We start from the raw sequence: 21,710 nt of genomic DNA, 5'->3' as shown, positions 1-21,710 counted from the left end.
ATCTACATGAAACATAGAAAACAAATATACTACAGCAGTAAATAGCTCCGGGTAATCACCTCATCAGTACTCCGTAACGCTGAAAACATTGGATATTATAATCCGCTTACTTTCCATTACAAGAACGATGCTCATGTACCAGAACTCCCCAGCTCTTATCCTTTCTCATTCCAAGAGAAATGACGGTAATTAAACTTTGAACGCCTATATCACAATCCTTTCTGTATTGTACCCAGCCCTGCATATGAAGCCACTCAATAAAGCGTATTATACAGATAAAAATAATGCAGCTCAAGCTACGGCACATTAGTAAGCTGGAGGCAAGAATGGATCACACATTAAACGTTAACAATCCCATTCACATGCCTGGGAAATCAATGACCGTATGATAGATCTGTCTGGAAATGGCAGACATAACTTATGGGACCCCATACCCCTTGTACAGGGCTCCTACGCTCTTCGGCCTCCATTGTATTTGGGAACTATCGTGGATGTCCAGGTTTTATTTCAGCGGTTATTCTTCATTATTGTACTTATAAATACATTGCAAAGGCTTTTGGATTTTCTCCCTTTTTTTGATGCCTGTAAACATTCCTTAAAGCAAAAGTTCATCAAAGGTGAACATTTGCTTTATAGGGTACGTCCACTTGCTCCAGTGCATCTAAAATGGAAAATGAAGCAGCTTTGCAAATAGAATAAAAATGTCCTACGGTTTTGTTTCCACAGCTCTTATACAGACCTATGTGTCTCCATAGTTACAGACTACAAACAAACCCTGGGTAGTCTGATCCTGCAGTTATGTGTTATTTTCCTCTACCTGACTCATTTACTACTGTCTGTAGGCTAGCAATGAAGAGGGGCAGGAGGATAAAGCCTTCGACACACGAGCGTGTTTGGCCCGTGATTTCCCAGACCGAACACACTGCAGGGAGCCGGGCTCCAAGCATCATAGTTATCTATGACGCTAGGTGTCACTGTAATCATGTTTTCAGTACGGGACAATTGTCCCGCAGCGAGGCAGTGACACGTAGCGTCATAGATAACTATGATGCTTGGAGCCCGGCTCCCTGCAGTGTGTTCGGTCCGGGAAATGCGGCCGACGTACGGACCGTCTATCACGGGCCAAACACGCTTGTGTGTGAAGCTCCTTAAGAGTAAAACGTGACTGCAGGAACACACTATACAGAGGGCAGACATAGGTTTACATCAGAGCTGTATACACAAAACGGTAAGATATTTTTAGGCTGCAGAATAACCTATACCTCTCAATAATCCACCAAAAAGTGTGCTAGGAAAAAAAATTAAATCAAAGTCAGTCATAGGAACTGTTGAACGTGTAAAAAAATATAAAAAATGAATGAAACCTAAAGATACATTAACCCCTTAACGACCGCCAATACGCCTTTTCACGGCGGCCTTTAAGGGTACTTATGCCAGAGCGCCGCCTTTTCCCGGCGCTGTGTCATAAGCCAGGCACGGGTGTCCTGTGCTGGCTAAAGCGGGTGTCGGGCGGTCTAAAGAGAAAAACTTCAATGCTAGATTACGCAGGTACATTGACTATTTGAAGATAAAAAACAAAACAAAACACTGGTATACTATTTAAAACAAATACTACTTGAAGGTACTGCTCAGTGGCGTAGCCATAGGGGTCGCAACGGTCGCAGTTGCAACCGGGCCCCCCATTGCCACACAGTGCTGACCGCGCTTCCAACTGTATTTGCATCCTCAGGACGCAAATACAGTTCAGTTCAATGCTGGAGCAATCACTCACTGTAGAGACGTCATCGCGCCCGTCTGCGCCGAGTCACTCACAGCACAGTGCAGAGGAGGAGAAGGATCTTCCACCCGTTGTGGGAACGGGTATAGGTAAGTAATTATGTTAATGTTTTTCTATTAGGTACATGCATATGGGGGCATTATACTGGGTATGGGAGGGAGCGGGACTTATATGGTAGCTACTGAGGGGGCATTATACTATATAGGGAGCATTATACTGTATAGGACAGCTAAGAGGGGCATTATACTGTATCAGGGGCATTATACTGTATGGGGCATTATACTGTATGGGACAGCTATAGGGGGCATTATACTGTATGGAGGTATTATACTGTATGGGACTGCTGTATGGGGGGCATTATACTGTATGGGGTAGCTATGGGGGGCATTATACTGTATGGGACAGCTATGAGGGGGTCTTATACTTTATGGGGGCATTATACTGTATGTGGCAGCTAAGGGGGGCATAATACTGTATGGGGCATTATACTGTATGGGACAGCTATGCAGGGCATTATACTGTATGGGGGGCATTATACTGTATGGGACAGCTATGCAGGGCATTATACTGTATGGGGGGCATTATACTGTATGTGGTAGCTATGGGGGGCATTATACTGTATGGGGTAGCTATGGAGGGTATTATACTGTATGGGGGGCATTATACTGTATGGGACAGATATGAGGGGTCTTATACTGTATGGGGGCATTATACTGTATGTGGCAGCTATGGGGGTGCTTTATACTGTATGGGGACATTATACTGTATGTAGCAGCTAAGGGGGCATTATACTGTATGGGACAGCTATGCAGGGCATTATACTGTATCTGGGGCATTATGCTCTATGGGGCAGCTATGGGGGCACTACGCTGTATGGGGGCATTATACTGTATGTGGCAGCTATGGAGGGTTTTATACTGTATGTGGGGCATTGTACTGTATGAGGCAGCTATGTTGAGCATTATATTGTATGGGGTGCATTATACTGTATGGGGCAGCTATGGAGGGCATTATACTATATGGGGGGCATTATGCTGTATGGGGCAGCTATGGGTGGCAATATACTGTGGGGGCAGCTATGGGGGGCATTATACTGTGGGTGGGCAGCTATGGGGAGCATTATACTGTGGAGGCATTCATGGGGTTTGTCGGGCAGGGTGGCTGGGCATAGGCGTACACATGGGTCTGGTGATGTTGGGGAGGGGTAGGGGGGCCCAAGCTGAATTCTTGCACAAGGGCCCATGAGCCTTTAGCTACACCCCTGGTACTGGTGGTAGATTGGGGGGTAAAAGCTGGTGACGGGTTTCCTTTAAAACTATAAAACGAGAAGGAAAAAGCAGAGATTTTTTAAAAACAAAACAATTTTAAAAAAACCTTCATTCGGTCTAGTAGAAATCTAGTAGAGAACTTAGAAGTCTGTCTTCTCCTTATAACCTGGGGATGAACGAAGAGACGCAGCCAGGGAAAATGCAGACAATACCCAAAACTTGTTACACGTCATCTAGCACTGGAGGGAAGGAAAGAGATTCCTTGTGGTCACATAAAGGCCACGAGAAAAATCTGCGGGCCCCTTCCCAGACAGTGTCCTATACTGTAAGGTTAAACTGAATTAGACAAACATTAGATAACATTAGAATAATCCACCGATGATCCAATAGCAGCTAAACACCATCTAATGTGTATTAGAGCCTCAATATCCACCAACATTACCTGTAAGGGAAAGCAAGGTTCCACATGTTGGACTTTACATGGCTAATCCCTTGAGATAAACCATGAGATAAGCGCCGCCAGAGATGTGTAGTAGCTGCTTATCCCGCTCTCCATACAACAATAAAAGTGCAGGCCCACCAGATTTTCTTCACTTATCAGTGAAGACACATGGGGCATTGTACCTACGTACCAGGAGAAAGGAGCTCTGCCCCTTAGTACTAAATATTAGAAAAAGCCGAATAATCACCTCTTCTGCCCCATGATAACGCTTTTATATTGTTGGAGGTATGCTCTAGCTCTTTTCAAACTCCCGTGCCTTGCAGCCGTGGTGGAGGCCCCCGGACCATTGCCATTCTTGCTATCCCTAAAATTGTGCCATGCTTCCAAGACATTTGTAGATTCGCGTCTGTAATTTCACCTTTTGGATACGGGCTTTCCCCTAAGGCAGTAGTTGCACATTGTTTTGCACATTCTTTGCTAGGATTCTTGCAAAACGGACACATTTTCACAAGCATTGCAAAAAGGTATGAACACAGCCAAGTACCTTAAAGAGGTTTTTCCACAAACGTATGATCGTTGGTGTTCCCCCACCAATCACTAGACTGGGGGTCCCGAGTCCCTTATCCTTCTCACTGTCTGTCTGCGATGAAAATGAGTTTTAGTTGGATCGGTGGTCGAGCATCATGCGCTCTATGGGGCTAACGGAAGCAGCCCAGAGCATTGAACTGTGCGCAGTGATCGTGAAGTGAGGATCAGGGGACTAGGGACTCCCATTTCAAGTGATAGACGGGGATCCTAACAGTGCTGCCCCCCAGCGATCATACATTTTTCACCTTACCTATTTATCTTTGCCCGTACCGCCTGGGTATACCATAAAGCCTTATTTACATGAACGTGGAAATCGGCCGCGTGGCGGCAGCTTTGTTTTTTTGAACGGCCGTCATGCGGCTGTATAAAAATCAATGTACTTCTGCGGGGCTATTCACACGGCCATTGTTTTAAAAACTGGCCGTTTATCACATCCGATTTGACACACATTCTTGTGAATAAGCCCTTAGGGTTAGATTGAAAAGGTGGGTAAAACACAATTGGTCCCATATTGCCGTATAGAACAAAATAATCATCTAAAGGTCATTAAAACAAATAATAATAATAATAATAATAATAATAAATAAGTGTTGCTTGGATTTTTTTATTTTTTTTACTATAGTAGAATTTTAAAGTGACCTTGGGCTTAAGCAACAAGGAAAATCTACCCCCCTCAGCGGGAAACACGTGAATCAGAACCAATCCGTGCTGAAAATAAATAATAATTTGCTACTTGTGTGCTCCTAATGAAAATTAAAATGCTCCCATTTCGCTTCTATTAAGCTTTGACATCCGCTTTATCATCTAATTACACATGCAATAGAAACATAATTCTCAATTAATTCTAAATATAAGGGTAGACCCTGTGAATGCCGAGCGTGGCTGATATATCCGGCCTGCTGGAGGGTGCCCTTGTCCAGGAAGGACGTGCTGCTCTTGTTGAATGGCTCTTTCTTTATTTTTAGTATTATATATAAGGCTAGACAAAGGAGTGGTGGAGAAAAACTTCCCACTGCATTGCTCCGGAGGGAAATGAACACCTCCCGAGTGCGCTTTTAAGTCGGTAAAACCAACGAGAATTGACAACAAATAGTTCTTATCCTCGTTCCCAGTATGCGGTGCCAGGAAAGAGAATAAAAAGCAAACAGACACTACAAAATAATATGATATCCAGAGAAAGAGAGAAATCTATTTATGCCAGAGGATCTGTCGGAGAGAGTCGGGGACACTGCTGAGCAAAATAATAGAGCCACGAAGTGTTAACTTGTGTTGTCTGCGCCTTATTCTGCAATGAGATATATCATCTGCCAGCGCTGCCAGGTCAGAAGGTGCAGTTTAACTTTCTGAGTCACTAAACACAGATAATCCACAGGTCTTATTTTCCTTCATGGAACAAAAATAGCATTTAAGAAAAAAAAAAAAAAACATTTTATTTTCTTAGCTCTTCCTTTTAGGAAAGACGAAGGCAAGAGAGGAATATATCAACAGGACAAGGTGCAAACCCAGCCAGAAATTCTATTTAGTGACCTCACATTCCTAAATTTGGAGAAAAAAAAAGGGGAACTGCACTGATCCCAAAGGTTAAAATAACAGAGAACTTTGGCAAAGAGGGGGCAAAGCCTCCCCGTATCTTCTCCTAAAGAGGATCCGTCATCTCTCCTTACAGGTCTGTCTTAGTAAATACTTGTATCACCCATGAAATAAAAATGTTGGGAAATGGTAACAAACCGTTTTAAATTTATTCATACATTTCCAGTAGGAATAACAGAGGAACAGCACAACGCAGTTCTAAGAGATGATATAGAATCGTTATTTTAAGGGAGATGCAAGTATTAAAACGGTCATGTCAGGGGAAGTGACAGGGCCTCTAAAGAAATAACTGAACTATAAAATTGCAAACATTTTGTAGTTTACATAAATGAACACTTCAGCCCCCAACCCCAAAATCTCAACAGAAATATGCTCACACATCACATTTATACAGCAGAGACTATGAATGTACTTCAGCAAAGTAAATGCTAAGGGTGCACTGTGTAGCTGGCAGTAATGGGGAGCATTGTGTGGCTGTCATGTTATGGGGGCACTGTGTATCTGGCACTGTTACAGGGGGCACATCAGTTCTATTTAAGCAACTCAAAGGCTACATAAACCTTTTAAGGCATTTTTGTTTATAAATCAATGTTTTATTGTATTTTAAACAAGTTTTGAATTGGGTTTTATTAACGCCTTAGCTACCGCCCGCCGCGCGGTGCAGGTCCTTCATCTACAGCGACGTGTAGAGGCTGATGAGCGCTCCTGTGAGCACTCATTCTCTAAGTAGGAACTATAACGAACAGCTCCTGATCTTAGAGCAGCCTCCCGAGCACAGCTGGGATCAGAAAACATGCCGACCCCAGCTGTTTAACCCTTTGATCGCCGTGGTCCGTGACCACGACATGATCAAAGGGAACTCCCCTCTTTGCTCGCGTCATTGAAAACATGATGGTGCGATCGAAGAACGTGGAATCCCCCTGCAGTCAACCCTGGGGACCTAGAAAGGACCCCAGGGCTGTCTGTTCAGTTTGCCTGCTGTTAGGGAACAATATGTGAAGATCTAACAGAAGTCTGTGTCATAGTGACAGCGAAATGTATTAGTATACAGGAGTATGCTAATACATTTTAAGTCAAATATAAAGTTGTAAATAAAGTTATACCTTAATGGAATGAAAAAATAAATAAAGTAAAAATAAATAAATATATAAAACGTTCACAAAAATACTAAAAGTCAGTATTTTGCATAAAATATGTTTTATTTCCTGTACATTACATAAAAACCTACACATATTGGGTATCTACACGACCATAATAACCTGTAAAACTATTTAACAGGGTATGTAGCGTAAAACGGGATAAAAAATAAATGCAGAGAATCGCTTATTCCTATACTCACACCGTAAAAATACATTTTATTACTGAGCAAAAAAAATAAAAAATTCTACCACATAAAACAAGACCTCATACAGCCACGTCAATGAAAAAGTAAAAACGCTATGGCTGCTGAAAGGCGAAAACAGAAAAATATAGCTGGTCATTAAGGGCCTTTTCTAGGCCTGGTCATTAAGGGGTTAAAAAAACTAACTTTTTTTCAGATACAGCTTCTATGTATCATGGATACATAGAAGCTGTATCCAGCTGTTTTTGATCACATCCATGTTCATAAACTTAGATGTGATTGATAATTGCTGGATTCTGTGTGTCAGAGACACGCAGGACCAGCACTCATCGAAGTCGTCAGTCCCACTGACCTGGCGGATTTGGCTGTGACCACAAGATAGAGCTTCTATGTATCCAGGATTTAGAGCAGCTGTATCTCAAAAAGTAAATTTAAAGCTTGTTTAAAGTACAATAAAACATGGATTTAGAAGAAAAAAAAGCCTTCAAAAGGTTTATACAGCCGTTAAAGTGCAATTCATGTAAAACTGTTGCGGTCTTATATCAAGTACAGACCATTTTGAATCTGTGTCATGTACCGCCCCCTAAGGCCCTGCACTAGGCAGAACACAATAGGTCAGTTCTCCCCAGAGTGTTCCTTTAAAGGGGTTTTGCCATTTGGGACTTTTATAGCATATATATCTCTAGGGGGTTTCATCTTTGGTGCTACCATATTATGGATGAATGGGGGTTCTATGATCCTGTTTGACACTCAAGAGAGAAGGAGACAAGATGGCCACATATGAATTGTGCTCTCTCCATTGTAGTTTATGAAACTTGTGCAACACTCCGCTTTCTGTGTTCTTCCAATAGGTGGCAGCCCCAAAAGTGCAACCCCCATCTGTTAGAAACGTATGGCATATACTTTCAATGTGCCATAAGTGTCTCAGATGGAAACAGCCCTTTTTTGTAGCCCTCAGACTAGAAAAGGTTAAGCCTCCCTGATATAGACGTTCTATAGTGTATGCTATATGGACATGTGTATATACACAGGCACATCATGGCCATAACTCGGAGTGTATTTGCTTCAGTAATTATTGGTTGAATATTTTTTTTGCAATTTTTTCTTTTTAATCTGCAGTGGTTTTGCTGCAATTAAAGAAATCGGGGCAAAAGAACGCAATACAAACAACTCATGTAAATAGATCTTAAAGCGCCAGAGATTTCAGCTCATTATACGACTAATTACATGGAGCCCTGACTTCTTGCACCGATTAATACTTAATGCAGTAAGGGCCCTCTTTAGGTTATATTCATATGATTTGGTCATACATTATCTCTGCTTTTGCAGCGTTTTTTTTTGCAAAATCACAGGAAAAACCATGTGAATATACCTTTAGGCCTTATTTACACGAGCGTAGTTCACGTCCGTCGCACGGACCTATGTAAGTCAATGGGGACATTCAGACATTCCGTGTTTTTCACGCAGCGTGTATCCGCTGCGTGAAACTCACGACATGTCCTATACTTGAGCGTTCTTTGCGCATCACGCACCCATTGAAGTCAATGGGTGCGTGAAAATCACGCGCAGCACACGGACGCACTTCCGTGTGCTGCGCGTGATTCGCGCAACAGTAGATCAAGAAATGAAGGGAAAGATAAAACCACCTCTTTCATTTCTTTTTCTAAACCTCAAAACCGCATGTCATAAGGATGGCATATACGCGAAAATTACACAGCCACGCACCAAACACTGATGACACATGGAACTGCAACGCGCAAAACGCACACGTTCGTGTAAATAAGGCCTTATACTGAGAATCTAGTACCAAACCTGAAAAAGCTTACCTTAAATAATGAACGACACACATACTCATAGACCATGTGCTTCAAGGAATTGATCAGTGACTTGATCCTTAATTCAGTACTTCCTGGTTCCTAACAAAACAAAACATGTCAGGGAGATTTATCAATAATGGCGTAGGATGCAAGAATTTACTAGTATTCAAATTTCTGTGTTCATCCCTGGGCAGACAGAGCGAGAGAGACAGAGCGAGAGAGACAGAGCGAGAGAGACAGAGCGAGAGAGACAGAGCGAGAGAGACAGAGCGAGAGAGACAGAGCGAGAGAGACAGAGCGAGAGAGACAGAGCGAGAGAGACAGAGCGAGAGAGACAGAGCGAGAGAGACAGAGCGAGAGAGACAGAGCGAGAGAGACAGAGCGAGAGCGAGAGAGACAGAGCGAGAGCGAGAGAGACAGAGCGAGAGCGAGAGAGACAGAGCGAGAGAGAGAGACAGAGCGAGAGAGAGAGACAGAGCGAGAGAGAGAGACAGAGCGAGAGAGAGAGACAGAGCGAGAGAGAGAGACAGAGCGAGAGAGAGAGACAGAGCGAGTGAGAGAGACAGAGCGAGAGAGAGAGAGAGAGAAAGAGAGAGGAGAGAAAGAGAGAGAGAAAGAGAGAGGAGAGAGAGAAAGAGAGCGAGAGAAAGAGAGAGAGAAAGAGAGCGAGAGAAAGAGAGAGAAAGAGAGAGAAATAGAGAAAGAGAGAGAACGAAAGCAAGAGAGAGAGAACGAAAGCAAGAGAGAGAGAACGAAAGCAAGAGAGAGAGAACGAAAGCAAGAGAGAGAGAACGAAAGCAAGAGAGAGAGAACGAAAGCAAGAGGGAGAGATAGATGATAGATAGATAGATAGATAGATAGATAGATAGATAGATAGATAGATAGATAGATAGATAGATAGATAAAGCTAAATATAATAACATTGCATACACATATAAAGGGTGACTGCACTTTCATCAAACATTTGATATGTCATAGAGACTTATCAAAAGTTTGGAACAGTGGGGGTCCGGGTGCTAAGACCCTCACCGTTGCTGAAACGAAGGTGCCGAATTGCTCATCTGTGTGCTTTTCACCTTCGGCTGTGATCGGCGCTCCCTGTCGGGCTGAAGACGGATCACATAGAACATCTATGGGAGCAATCTTCAGCCGGATGATGAGCACTGATCACAGCCGAAGACGCAGGGCGCTCAGATGAGCAATTCGGCACCTTTGTTTCAGCAACGGTGAGGGTCTCAGCACCCGGACCCCCACTGTTCCAAACTTTGGATAAGTCTCTATGACACATCAATAGTTTGGTGAAAGTGCAGTCACTCTTTAAACACTATAATTAAAAAGCAAAACTTCTTCACTTGATTTTCCACGAAGATCAAAAAGACATTAAGGGATTTCTTTACATTTAAAAGTCAAAGAAAATGAATTCTAAAATTAGCATATTTCATTTTCTACTTCTATGTGACATGTATTTAACCTCTTGTCTAAAATGTTAAGTCATCAGAACAATCAGTCATTTTAAATGGGTTTATCCCCAGCACATTTTCCGTTTGAGAGACTTCCAAGGTGATGCTGACTCACGCAAATGCCAAAAAAGGAAAGTGGAAAAATCAGGGGGAGCATTTGATCCAATAAATGAGACACAATGTCTGTTCTACTTTTAAATGGTTTTGTTGCTAAAAATGAAAATTGAAATTCATTTTTCGGAGGCTTCATTTTTCGGAGGCTTCATTTTTCGGAGGCTTCTTGCAGCGTATGAAGGCAAATTACTGCTGCCGGAAACCTTAATGCAAATGGCATTTATGAACAATACAAAAAAAATAAAAATGACAATGTATGAACATGCTGCAGCCAAATGTGCACAAGATCATCAGGATAAATAAGGAAAAGCTGGAACAAGAATTTTAAATACAACTCGATTTGACCGACGTTCTGGAATATATCAGAACGGACTGAACTGAACATTTACGCAAAAAAACTAATGAAAATGTAAAAAGTGAATCTGGTCATACGTTTATTTACACGCACTGGAATATTATACTGCTGTTCTATGGCGGTTTATTTCCATCTCAGTCAGTTATGGAATATCCACAGGATATCCCACCTCTAAGAACTGCACCTGTCTGGAGAACGGGGGACCCCCCAACCCTGTCCTGCCCGGTGAGACAGCCGCTGGCCCCGCATCCAGGTAGAGAATGAACGGAGAGCGTCCTGGACTGTTTTCGTAACTCCCAAAAATATCGATGGAGTAGCGCACATGTGCATGGCAACATCTGCATTCATTCTCCGCACCCCCATTCTCCAGATACGTGCGGGTTAAAAACACTTGCAACAGGAAACTGGGCGCCAGAATTAATACAATGGGTAGCCACGGACAATAGGTCAAAGAGATCACCTGACAGAGAGAAGAGTCCTGTCCATTCCAATAAGCTATGAGATAACAGCATTCAGGACTACTGGAAGTGCGTGTTATTCCTGCCCTATATACCAGATCATCATATATAGTCATGGGACCATAGGTTAATGCCAATATCACCATCTCCTCAGGCCACACACACAGGAGAGCATGAAACGGAGATCACGGGCACTTTTTATGGAGTTCCTTCAATGTGGAGCTCAGTAAGGCCCCATGCACACGAACGTGCTTTGCGGCCGCAATTCCCCCGAAAATCTACGGGAGAATTGCGGTCCCATTCATTCCTATGGGGCCATGCACACGACCGTGGTTTCCACGGCCCGTGCATGGCCCAGGAGCCTGGACCACAGAAAGAACGGGCAAGCCTTATTACGGCCATGTTCTGCAGTCCGGGGTCATTGAAAATAATGGCCCGCGATTTGCGGGCGGCTCGCGGCTGACAGTCCGCACATGGCTACGGTCGTGTGCATGAGGCCTTAGACATTTAGAAATAAGTATATATAAAGTATGAAGCGCCGTTCTTTTTGGGCCCCTCTTCCCCCACATAATAATATGTATTTATGGTTCCCCTTCCCCCAGAACCACTGCCTGCATGGAATAGAGACATCTCATTTCTGTCATTTTTCTTTTATAACATTTGGCAATTCAAATGCATCATTTTGCTCATGTCTATTCTGTACATATACACTGCTTGGACACAGGCTCTTGAGTTACATCTAAAACGGACAGCAAATTTTGATTATTTTGAGCAAACCACTTTGGAAATACAAATTAAAGGGGTTATCCGGGATCCAAAAATTGCATTGCAATAATATATTTATGTGAAACTCAGTAACTTACTAATGTACTTTAATTTAAAATTCTGTACCAAATGGTGCAGTTCAAACCTCGTGAATTGTTCCAGAAGTGCTGGAACTTCTCTAATAATGATGACGCTCAGACACGGCCCCACGTGACTGAGCTCTTGCTTCATGTGCTGTTCGTGAACATGACCGCAAGGGGCTGTCTCATTGCCTATTGTTTAAGTCCATCCCCGAAACAGACGTCCATATTTGGTCAATTCAGGGGTTTCCTATTACTGGAGTTCCCGAGCAGAGCATCAGCTGATGCTCTGCCTGGGGACTCCAGCCCTGCTTCTGACATCACTGTCCATATATGGTCAGTGACTTCAGGGGTTTCCGATCGCTGGAGTTCCCAGGCAGAGCATCAGCTGATGCTTTGATCGGGGACTCCAGTAGTGCTGCCAATGTCATTGTCCATATATGGATAATGACGTTCGCAGAAGTGCTGTAGTCCCCGGGCAAAGCATCAGCTGATGCTCTTCTTGGGAACTCCAGCGATAGGAAACCCCTGAATTGACTAAATATGGACGTCGGGAGTAGGGCTGGAGTCCCGAGCAAAGCGCTAGCTGATGCTCTGCTCGGGACTCAAGCAATAGGCAATGTGACAGCCCTTTGCGGTCATGTTCACGAACAGCTCATAAAGCAAGCCCTCAGTCACGTGGGGCCGTGTCGGAGCGTCATCATTTTTAGAAAAGCTCCAGCGCTTCCGGGAACAATTCACATTGCCTATTTCTTAAGTCCCAAATAGAACATCAGCTAGCGCTTTGCTCGGGACTCCAGCTCTGTGTCGGAGCGTCATCACTTTTAGAAAAGCTCCAGCGCTCCCGGGAACAATTCACGAGGTTTGAACTGCACCATTAAGTACAGAATTTTAAATTAAAGTACATTAGTAAGTTACTTCGTTTCAGATTATTATTATTATTGCAATGCAATTTTTGGATTTCGGATAACCCCTTTAAGTACGCCCATTGTCATCATAGTGCACACTGAGAATGTAAAAGTGTCACCCTTGCTTTAAGCTTAAAATGTATTTTGTTTCCATTCTATGAACAGACAACGTACCTGTTTGCTAAGTAAAGTTCGTTGAAAGAGTCTAAGGAAAGCGGCCAAACTAAAGCGGTACATATTATTAATTTTGGATAAGTCACATATAATGAAGTACATTTTGCTGGCACTTTCTGCAAGTGGAAGATAGGCATTCCGCTCCTGTGGATAAGAAAAGATGGATAAAATGTCGGGAAAAGAAAATTACAAATTGTACTCTTACTGCCATCTAATGGACAATTGTGACAATAACATAGAAATGCGACGTTATTCTAGTACTCTGCAACAGCTCACTAGAGGATGAGGGAGATTCCAAATATCACTATGATAACATTGCCGACACAGCTATGTAGAATAGACAGAGGGGCATATTTATCAATTTGCTGGTTTGGAATGTAAACCATAAGAAGTTTTCCCTTCATGTCTTTAAGTGAATCTCCACTTTTTAACACCATGTCATATTTAGGTCCAACATTCTGTGCTGATTAATTTCTTTATAGCAATCGGTGCTCCGTTTTACGGCTTAAAATTTCCTGCACATCCAGTTGAAAGATAAAATTCTGCCAGCATGCAGCTACCACTAGGGGGAGCATAGGAGATACTGTATACAGTTTTATTATTTAGTGCAAAGTGTAAGTAGTATGCAGTAAGCTCCTCAGCTCCCTCTAGTGGTGGCTGCAGGCAGACCGTATACTATGTTTAAAATAAATGTCCATGCAGGGGATTATGAGCTTGTGTGGCATATTAATTCACATAAATGGTTGACCTATTTAGGTTAACAAAAAAAAAATGGTGTTTAATGACGGACATTCAGCTTAAAGTGTAGATAAACATTTGACAAACTTCTTACATGTCATAGTGACATGTCAGAAGTTTGGATTGGTGGGGGTCCGAACACTGAGACCCCCACCAATCGCTAGAACGAAGCAGCTGAAGCACTCGTGTGAGCGCTCAGCTGCTTCGTGTCTGGCCGGCTTTTTACGGAAAGCCCATGTATCGGAGTACGGGCTCACAGACTTTCTATTGAGTCCGTACACGATACATTTATTTCCGGAAAAATCCGAACAGACACGAAGCGGCTGAGCTGCTTCCTTCTAACGATTGGTGGGGGTCTCAGTGCTCGGACCCCCACCAATAAAAACTTCTGACATGTGACTATAACATGTCAGAAGTTTGTCAAACGTTTAGCTACACTTTAAGTTACACAATATTAGAAATATTTTTTGTAGTGTGATAAGGTCATTTTTTATTGTTCTCTATGTTTTTGTGCTTGATGGCTAATTTTAGTAAATGCCTCCTAATAAGTTTTACCTACTAAAGTGTAGCTATGTATACTACTATGTGATCCATCACCTTCTCCTCTATAAAGTATATGGCAAAAATATAGCAATCTTTGTAGATTGCATCAATCAATATGGACACAATACCTCGCACAGGGGTTGACATCTAACTTTGTTAGGGTCCTGAATGCCAGATTTGCCTATTTTCAATTATACATCCTCACTCCAACATTGTTGGCCGTACACGACTCTGTAAAAGCTTGGGGATGCCCAGAGCTGCCCAATAAATTGGCCAAACACAATTTTTAACAACCTGACAAGACTTGGTTGACTCAAGTACACATATGTAATGCTCTGGTGTCCCTACAGGTGGCGCTACAGAGTGAACTGCATTGAGTAAGTGCTGTGTATAGGACAGGCACTCCTGGACTCCTCACACACATGGTCATTTCTCATATGTTGGGGTAACCTGTGCAGCTTCTCGCTTATTTCAGAGCCTAATCTTTCTGTATCATCCAAACTACACACAGTCAGGCTACACCTGAAGATATCTCATCTTTACTGCACATATTTACATAGCAGGACAAATATTGATTGAAATGTATGAATATAAAATGTGAGATAAATGAAATAACCTGATCCAGGGAGATCTGCAGCCGGTGGGATTCGCTGAGAGAGTCCTGAATGAGAGCGCTGCTCGCTTTGGTCTGATTCAAGGAGTTAATGAGCTCCTTGTTGTCGAGCAGGTTTCCTTGGGATGTTGCAAGTGTCTGAGAAAGAAAAGAGGGTTTTAATGAACGGACACAATATGTATGTCCTCTTATTCATATTATACGTCACAACATTTTGTTATTTCTTGAATATTATTTTCCTGTGACTGTAAAGCCCATGCCATATAACTGAATGTGGAAGACCATGATACCATAATATCTGGGGGTAATAGCCAGTGGCGGAGTTATAGAGAGTATAGAGTTTACTGTATCACCTGAGGAATGATGTATGAGCGGGCACTTCTTGTGTGGCATAAAGTGTCAGTGCAGAGGTGTGATGGCTCTGATGATAGATAGATAGATAGATAATTACATAGATGATAGATAGATAATTACATAGATGATAGATAGAGAGAGAGAGAGAGAGAGAGAGAGAGATAGATAGATAGATAGATAGATAGATAGATAGATAGATAGATAGATAGATAGATAGATAATTACATAGATGATAGATAGAGAGAGAGAGAGAGAGAGAGAGAGAGAGAGAGAGAGAGAGAGAGAGATAGATAGATAGATAGATAGATAGATAGATAGATAGATAGATAGATAGATAGGAGATGTAAAAGCTGATTGATAGTTAGATAGAAATGCGATAGAGGATTGAAGGGGAAGCAGAGCTCGTACGAGTGCCGCGGCCCCTGCAAAACAGCTGACCGGTGGGGAGCCCGAGAGTCTGACCCCGATCGTTCAGATACTGTTGACATATCCAGAGGACAGGCCATTTCTTATGACTGGAAAACTCCTTTAAGTATATATTTGTTGCAGACATTTTGTGAATGGGACTTGCAGAAATCCATGCACACGCTGCAGAAACTTCCCTATTTACATGAATGGATTTTCAGTCCCAGAAATTTCTGCAACAAATCGGCCGCGTGTGAATTCACCCTAAAGAATATATCAGGAAGATGCATATACAGCGATTTTCTAGTACAATGTTATTATTAGAAGTCCTTTATCCTGTGAAGAGATCACACTATAGCCAAGAAGCAGGGAATTTCCAAATTCCTCATAAGTGACCCGCAGAAAGGTCTGCAAGGATGGGACCATGGGGAAGTGGAAAATTCCTGCAGCCCTGATATCAAATCACTGCAACTGCTCAAGGAATGGAAATCGCATAAGGAAATGCTACTTCTGCATTCTCTAATATTTTCTTCCAAGTTTGAAGGTGGATTTCCATTTGAAGACCCTTTTAGCATCTCCTTTGCACCTTCCCCATGTCCTTTAGACTGTGCTGCCACTTACTCTCCATCAGGTCTGGGGTGCTGCTGCATATCTACCCGCAGATAAGAAGGTATATTACATGAGAATGACAGAAGTCCATGCTGGCTTGTATTATACAGCTGAGCACACAGCTCATGGGGTCCTGTATAAGCATTTCTACACGTCTTACCTCCAGGAGCGACTCTTCTAGCTTAGCCAGCTGAATTTTTTTATCTTCCTCTTGTTGGAGTAATTTGGTCTTTTGTTCTTCAAGGTCGGGTTTTTCATGCTGAATTGTTAAAGCCAGGAGCTAAACAGAATTGTATTTGGATGTGTTAGCGCGTTTCTGTGCCGTTGACTGACAACAATAAATTAGAAAACGTCCTTATGCAGCACGAAATAAATAACAATAGGACAGAGTATCCTGAATTATTCTAATGTACAACTTAAAAATCATTTGTATTCTTTTCACTGAGGACACGGCTTTTCTAGACGACATTATAGATTCTCCCTGGTGTAACCAAATGTAAGGCGCTTTTAAAATACAGAAGCTAGACGCACAAAAGTGTAATTACTAGAAAACAGACCGACGTTCTGGAGTTATAACAATAAAACCGCATCTAATGTATATGCATTTCAATGATGTGAAGTTACTGGAAGGAAACCAGCAAGGAAGAGATTATACTGATCATCTGCAATTGCTTAAAGCGTACCTAAAAAATTATAAAACAACTTTTCATCAATGAATAGTGCCGATAAATAGAAGAAACTTTGTAATATATGATATTAAAGAAATATGCATCTTACTGCATTTATCAGGCTGCTTTGCTCTTTTCTGTTGTTTACATAGAAGTCTATGGAGAGGGGAGGGGGGAAGCAGGAAGCTGCTGGAAGAGAGACAGACAAACTGCAGTTTCTAAGGCCTCATGCACACGACCGTAGCCGTGTGCACGGCCGTGATTTTCGGGTCGGCCGGCTGGGGACGGTCAGCCGCGGGCCGCCCGCAAATCGTGGGACATGCACATGGCCGCCGTCATTGTTTTCAATGAGCCCGGACCGCAGAAGATGTCCGTAATAGGATATGCCCGTTCTTTCTGCGGTGCGGGTTCCCGGGCCATGCACGGACCGTAAAAACTACGGTCGTGTGCATGGCCCCATAGAAAAGAATGGGGCCGCAATTCTCTGGTGGATTTTCGGCCGCAAAAACACGTTCGTGTGCATGGGGCCTTAGCTCTCCTTCACCTAGCACTTTTGATACTGCTATATCTACTAAGATAATGCTCTCCCACTTTTCAGAGTGAGGTAATAAATCAATTAGCAGTCTTTTCCTACCCCCTCCCCTCTCCACAGACTTGTGTGTGAGGCTGGAGACAGATGAAAGATTCTTAGAGATAAGAGGCTGAGCGAAGAGAAGGTGGAGGAAAGCAGCCTGAGAAGAAGGAAGCATAATTCTTTAATAAAATGTATTACAAGGTATTTTATATTTACCTGTATTATTCATTTCTGAAAAGTTGTTTTATACCTGGAGGTTAAGAATATACAAGAGAGGCACATGCCTTTCTTCTATACTCTATCCCTCATCACTTTCTCCTATAGCCTATTAATGCATGATGATGTAACACTGGGGTCCCCCCTCTGGGTGGATTTAGATTTTTAAGGCCAGAATTTATACCACATCCCCCTACCTAATATTAAAGGGGTTTTACAATATATATTTTTATTTTGCTATTCTTTCTCCTCTGCCCCTTTACTAATCTGGTAATGAACTTACTGTTCTCTGCTCTCCCCACTCGTCACGTGACTTCTGGCGCCAGGTTTTCAGCCTGCTCCACTGACGTATGCCCATCACATGGTCTAGGAGCAGATAGTCCTAGCCGGGTATACGACATGTCACTAGTGACGTATAGCTTATGGGGCAGTCTGTTCCTCAGCCGTGACCGCGCATGTTAGTCTTTCTACTTTCATAGCAGGTAGCGCGCGTTTTGTGATAGTTCTAGAGCAGGTACCACGCATGCATGCGGCCTATCTGTGCTCTGTATTAGATGGTGGGATGCTACTGGGAGTCAAAGGATGGGGCAGCATGTCGGCAGCGATAAGCATTATGATAAACATTAACTAGGGAGGAGTCAAAACTTGGGAAGGACCGGATAAAGAAAAGGGAAATAAAGGAAAATGGTCGGAGGTTGGGGGAACACTTCTTTGCCATGGTTGATGGAATAAAAAGGAGAAGCGCTGGATATGGCAGAATGTGGGTGGTGATGTGGGTGGTGATGTGGGTGGTGATGAGCGTGGAAGAGACACATGACCTAGTGGGAGGAGCCTTATGCATGCTACTATGAACACTACTTTGTATATAGAGCCCTATGAACAGTACTTTGTATATAGAATCTGATGAACAGCACTTTGTATATACAGCCCAATGAACAGTACTTTGTATATAGAACTATACTAGGGGCGTCACTTGTTGAGAAGGATCTGGGTGTACTTGTAGATCATAAACTAAATAGCAGCATGCAGTGTCATTCAGCTGCTTCAAAGGCCAGCAAGATATTGTCGTGTATTAAAAGAGGCATGGACTCGCGGGACAGGGATGTAATAGCATTAGTGAGGCCTCATCTAGAATATGCAGTTCAGTTCTGGGCTCCAGTTCATAGAAATGATGCCATGGAGTTGGAAAAAATACAAAGAAGAGCAACGAAGCTAATAAGGGCCATGGAGAATCTAAGTTATGAGGAAAGATTAAAAGAATTAAACCTATTTAGCCTTGAAAAGAGACGACTAATGGGGAACATGATTAACTTATATAAATATATTAATGGCACATACAAAAAATATGGTGAAATCCTGTTCCATGTAAAACCCCCTCAAAAAACAAGGGGCACTCCCTCCATCTGGAGAAAAAAAGGTTCAATCTGCCGGGGCGACAAGACTTTTTTACACCAGGAGCCGTCACAGCAGGGACAGTAGACGGCTTTAAAAAAGGCTTAGATAATTTCCTAGAACGAAAAAATATCAGCTCCTTTGTGTAGAAATTTTTCCCTTCCCTTTTTCCATCCATTGGTTGAACTTGATGGACATGTGTCCTTTGTCAACCGTACTAACTATGTAACCCTATGAACAGTACTTCGTATATAGAGTCCTATGAACAGCACTTTGTATATAGAGCCCAATGGACAGTACTTTGTATATAGAGCCCTATGAACAGTACTTTGTATATAGAACCCTATGAACAGTACTTCGTATATAGAGCCCTATGAACAGCACTTTGTATATAGAGCCCTATGAACAGTACTTTGTATATAGAACCCTATGAACAGTACTTCGTATATAGAGCCCTATGAACAGCACTTTGTATATAGAGCCCTATGAACAGTACTTTGTATATAGAGCCCTATGAACAGTACTTTGTATATAGAGCCCTATGAACAGTACTTTGTATATAGAGCCCAATGAACAGTACTTTGTATATAGAGCCCTATGAACAGTACTTTGTATATAGAGCCCTATGAACAGTACTTTGTATATAGAGCCCTATGAACAGTACTTTGTATATAGAGCCCTATGAACACTACTTTGTATATAGAGCCCTATGAACAGCACTTTGTATATAGAGCCCTATGAACAGTACTTTGTATATAGAACCCTATGAACAGTACTTTGTATATAGAGCCCTATGAACAGTACTTTGTATATAGAGCCCTATGAACAGTACTTTGTATATAGAGCCCTATGAACACTACTTTGTATATAGAGCCCTATGAACAGTACTTTGTATATAGAGCCCTATGAACAGTACTTTGTATATAGAGCCCTATGAACAGTACTTTGTATATAGAGCCCTATGAACACTACTTTGTATATAGAGCCCTATGAACAGTACTTTGTATATAGAGCCCTATGAACAGCACTTTGTATATAGAGCCCTATGAACAGTACTTTGTATATAGAGCCCTATGAACACTACTTTGTATATAGAGCCCTATGAACAGTACTTTGTATATAGAGCCCTATGAACAGTACTTTGTATATAGAGCCCTATGAACACTACTTTGTATATAGAGCCCTATGAACACTACTTTGTATATAGAGCCCTATGAACAGTACTTTGTATATAGAACCCTATGAACAGTACTTTGTATATAGAGCCCTATGAACACTACTTTGTATATAGAGCCCTATGAACACTACTTTGTATATAGAGCCCTATGAACAGCACTTTCTATATAGAGCCCTATGAACAGTACTTTCTATATAGAGCCCTATGGACACTACTTTGTATAGTATATAGAGCCCTATGAACAGTACTTTGTATAGTATATAGAGCCCTATAAACATTTCCCAAGACAAATCAAATAGTATATTGAACTGCTCACACCATGAATCTTCAGGTTTGCAGTGAAGTTACGTTTTCTCTGGATCAACAAAGCGTCAAATGATTGACGGTGACAGTGAAGGAACAATGAACCTTCCTTCATAAATATCTACATAACAATGCGTTCATAAGATACTACTCTGATCCTGCATTACAGATGATATATTCAGACAAGTGCAAGCTATACTGTCCTTCATGCAAAGAGAAAGTTATCTGTCCATAAGCAATAGAATTACCTGTCCTCGTAATCCAGCTCTTGTGGTTGTAAAATTAACCTCGGTAACTATTGAAGAGGCATCCGGAGGTATGAACGGATTGGGATTGCGTGTTGCAAGAAATAAGCGAAATTCTTCATTATAGTCTATGGTTTTCTCCCCAATCTGGACAACATATCGGGGTCCTGTCAAAACAAAATGGTAGATCTTTGGTTTACTTCTAAACCCTATCCAAGGGTATTATTCTAAAACATAATGAAATGCTGGATATTTATTAGAAATACCACAGTTATTATGGTCATGACAATACAAAATATGTGTATATTATTTTATGTATTGGGATTTATATTTAATAAAGTAAATTTATTGTAAAAACTATCCATTTGTGTGTATTTTTTACGGATTATTTTTTTTTCAAATTAAAGGGGTTGTCCACCCTCTCACAACTGATGGCCTATCCACCTGATAGGTCATCAGTATATCATCGCTGCGGGTCCGACACCAGGACCCCACACCGATAAGCTGCTCCAGTAGCCTGCGAGCATGGAATGTTATGGCACATAATGCGGTGTACGGAGCCGGAAGCAGTTGGCTCTGTACATAGAATAGCGGCCGTGCTGCCGAACTGCGGGTCTGCTCCTATTCACTTGAATACAGTACTGCAGCTCGGCCGCTATTCCGTGGCCGGAGACAACTGCTTCTGGCATGTACGTCTTGTGCACGGAGGCACCCGACCAGCTGATCTGTGCGGGG

At 42.2% G+C, this 21,710-nt stretch overlaps 1 protein-coding gene across 7 annotated transcripts in view; it reads right to left on the bottom strand.

Moving 5' to 3' along the window:
• The window catches only part of DYNC2H1 (dynein cytoplasmic 2 heavy chain 1), a 372,805-nt gene that overhangs the window by 182,134 nt on the left and 168,961 nt on the right, over positions 1 to 21,710 (bottom strand). For all 7 annotated transcript variants that reach the window (XR_012881305.1, XM_075851543.1, XM_075851542.1 and 4 more), the window contains 5 exons: positions 20,979 to 21,142; positions 16,561 to 16,680; positions 15,036 to 15,170; positions 13,139 to 13,282; positions 8,834 to 8,923 (listed from right to left, as the gene is read on the bottom strand). Coding sequence is in view for 6 of the 7 variants with exons in the window: in XM_075851543.1 (XP_075707658.1) it covers positions 8,834 to 8,923; positions 13,139 to 13,282; positions 15,036 to 15,170; positions 16,561 to 16,680; positions 20,979 to 21,142 (653 nt within the window). In the remaining variant the exon portion in view is untranslated. The remainder of the gene's footprint in view (positions 1 to 8,833; positions 8,924 to 13,138; positions 13,283 to 15,035; positions 15,171 to 16,560; positions 16,681 to 20,978; positions 21,143 to 21,710) is intronic.

This window comes from Rhinoderma darwinii, chromosome 2 (genome assembly GCF_050947455.1).
Source record: "Rhinoderma darwinii isolate aRhiDar2 chromosome 2, aRhiDar2.hap1, whole genome shotgun sequence".
Classification (NCBI taxonomy): Eukaryota; Metazoa; Chordata; class Amphibia; order Anura; family Rhinodermatidae; genus Rhinoderma; species Rhinoderma darwinii.
This window is presented reverse-complemented; position numbering and strand designations above follow the sequence as displayed.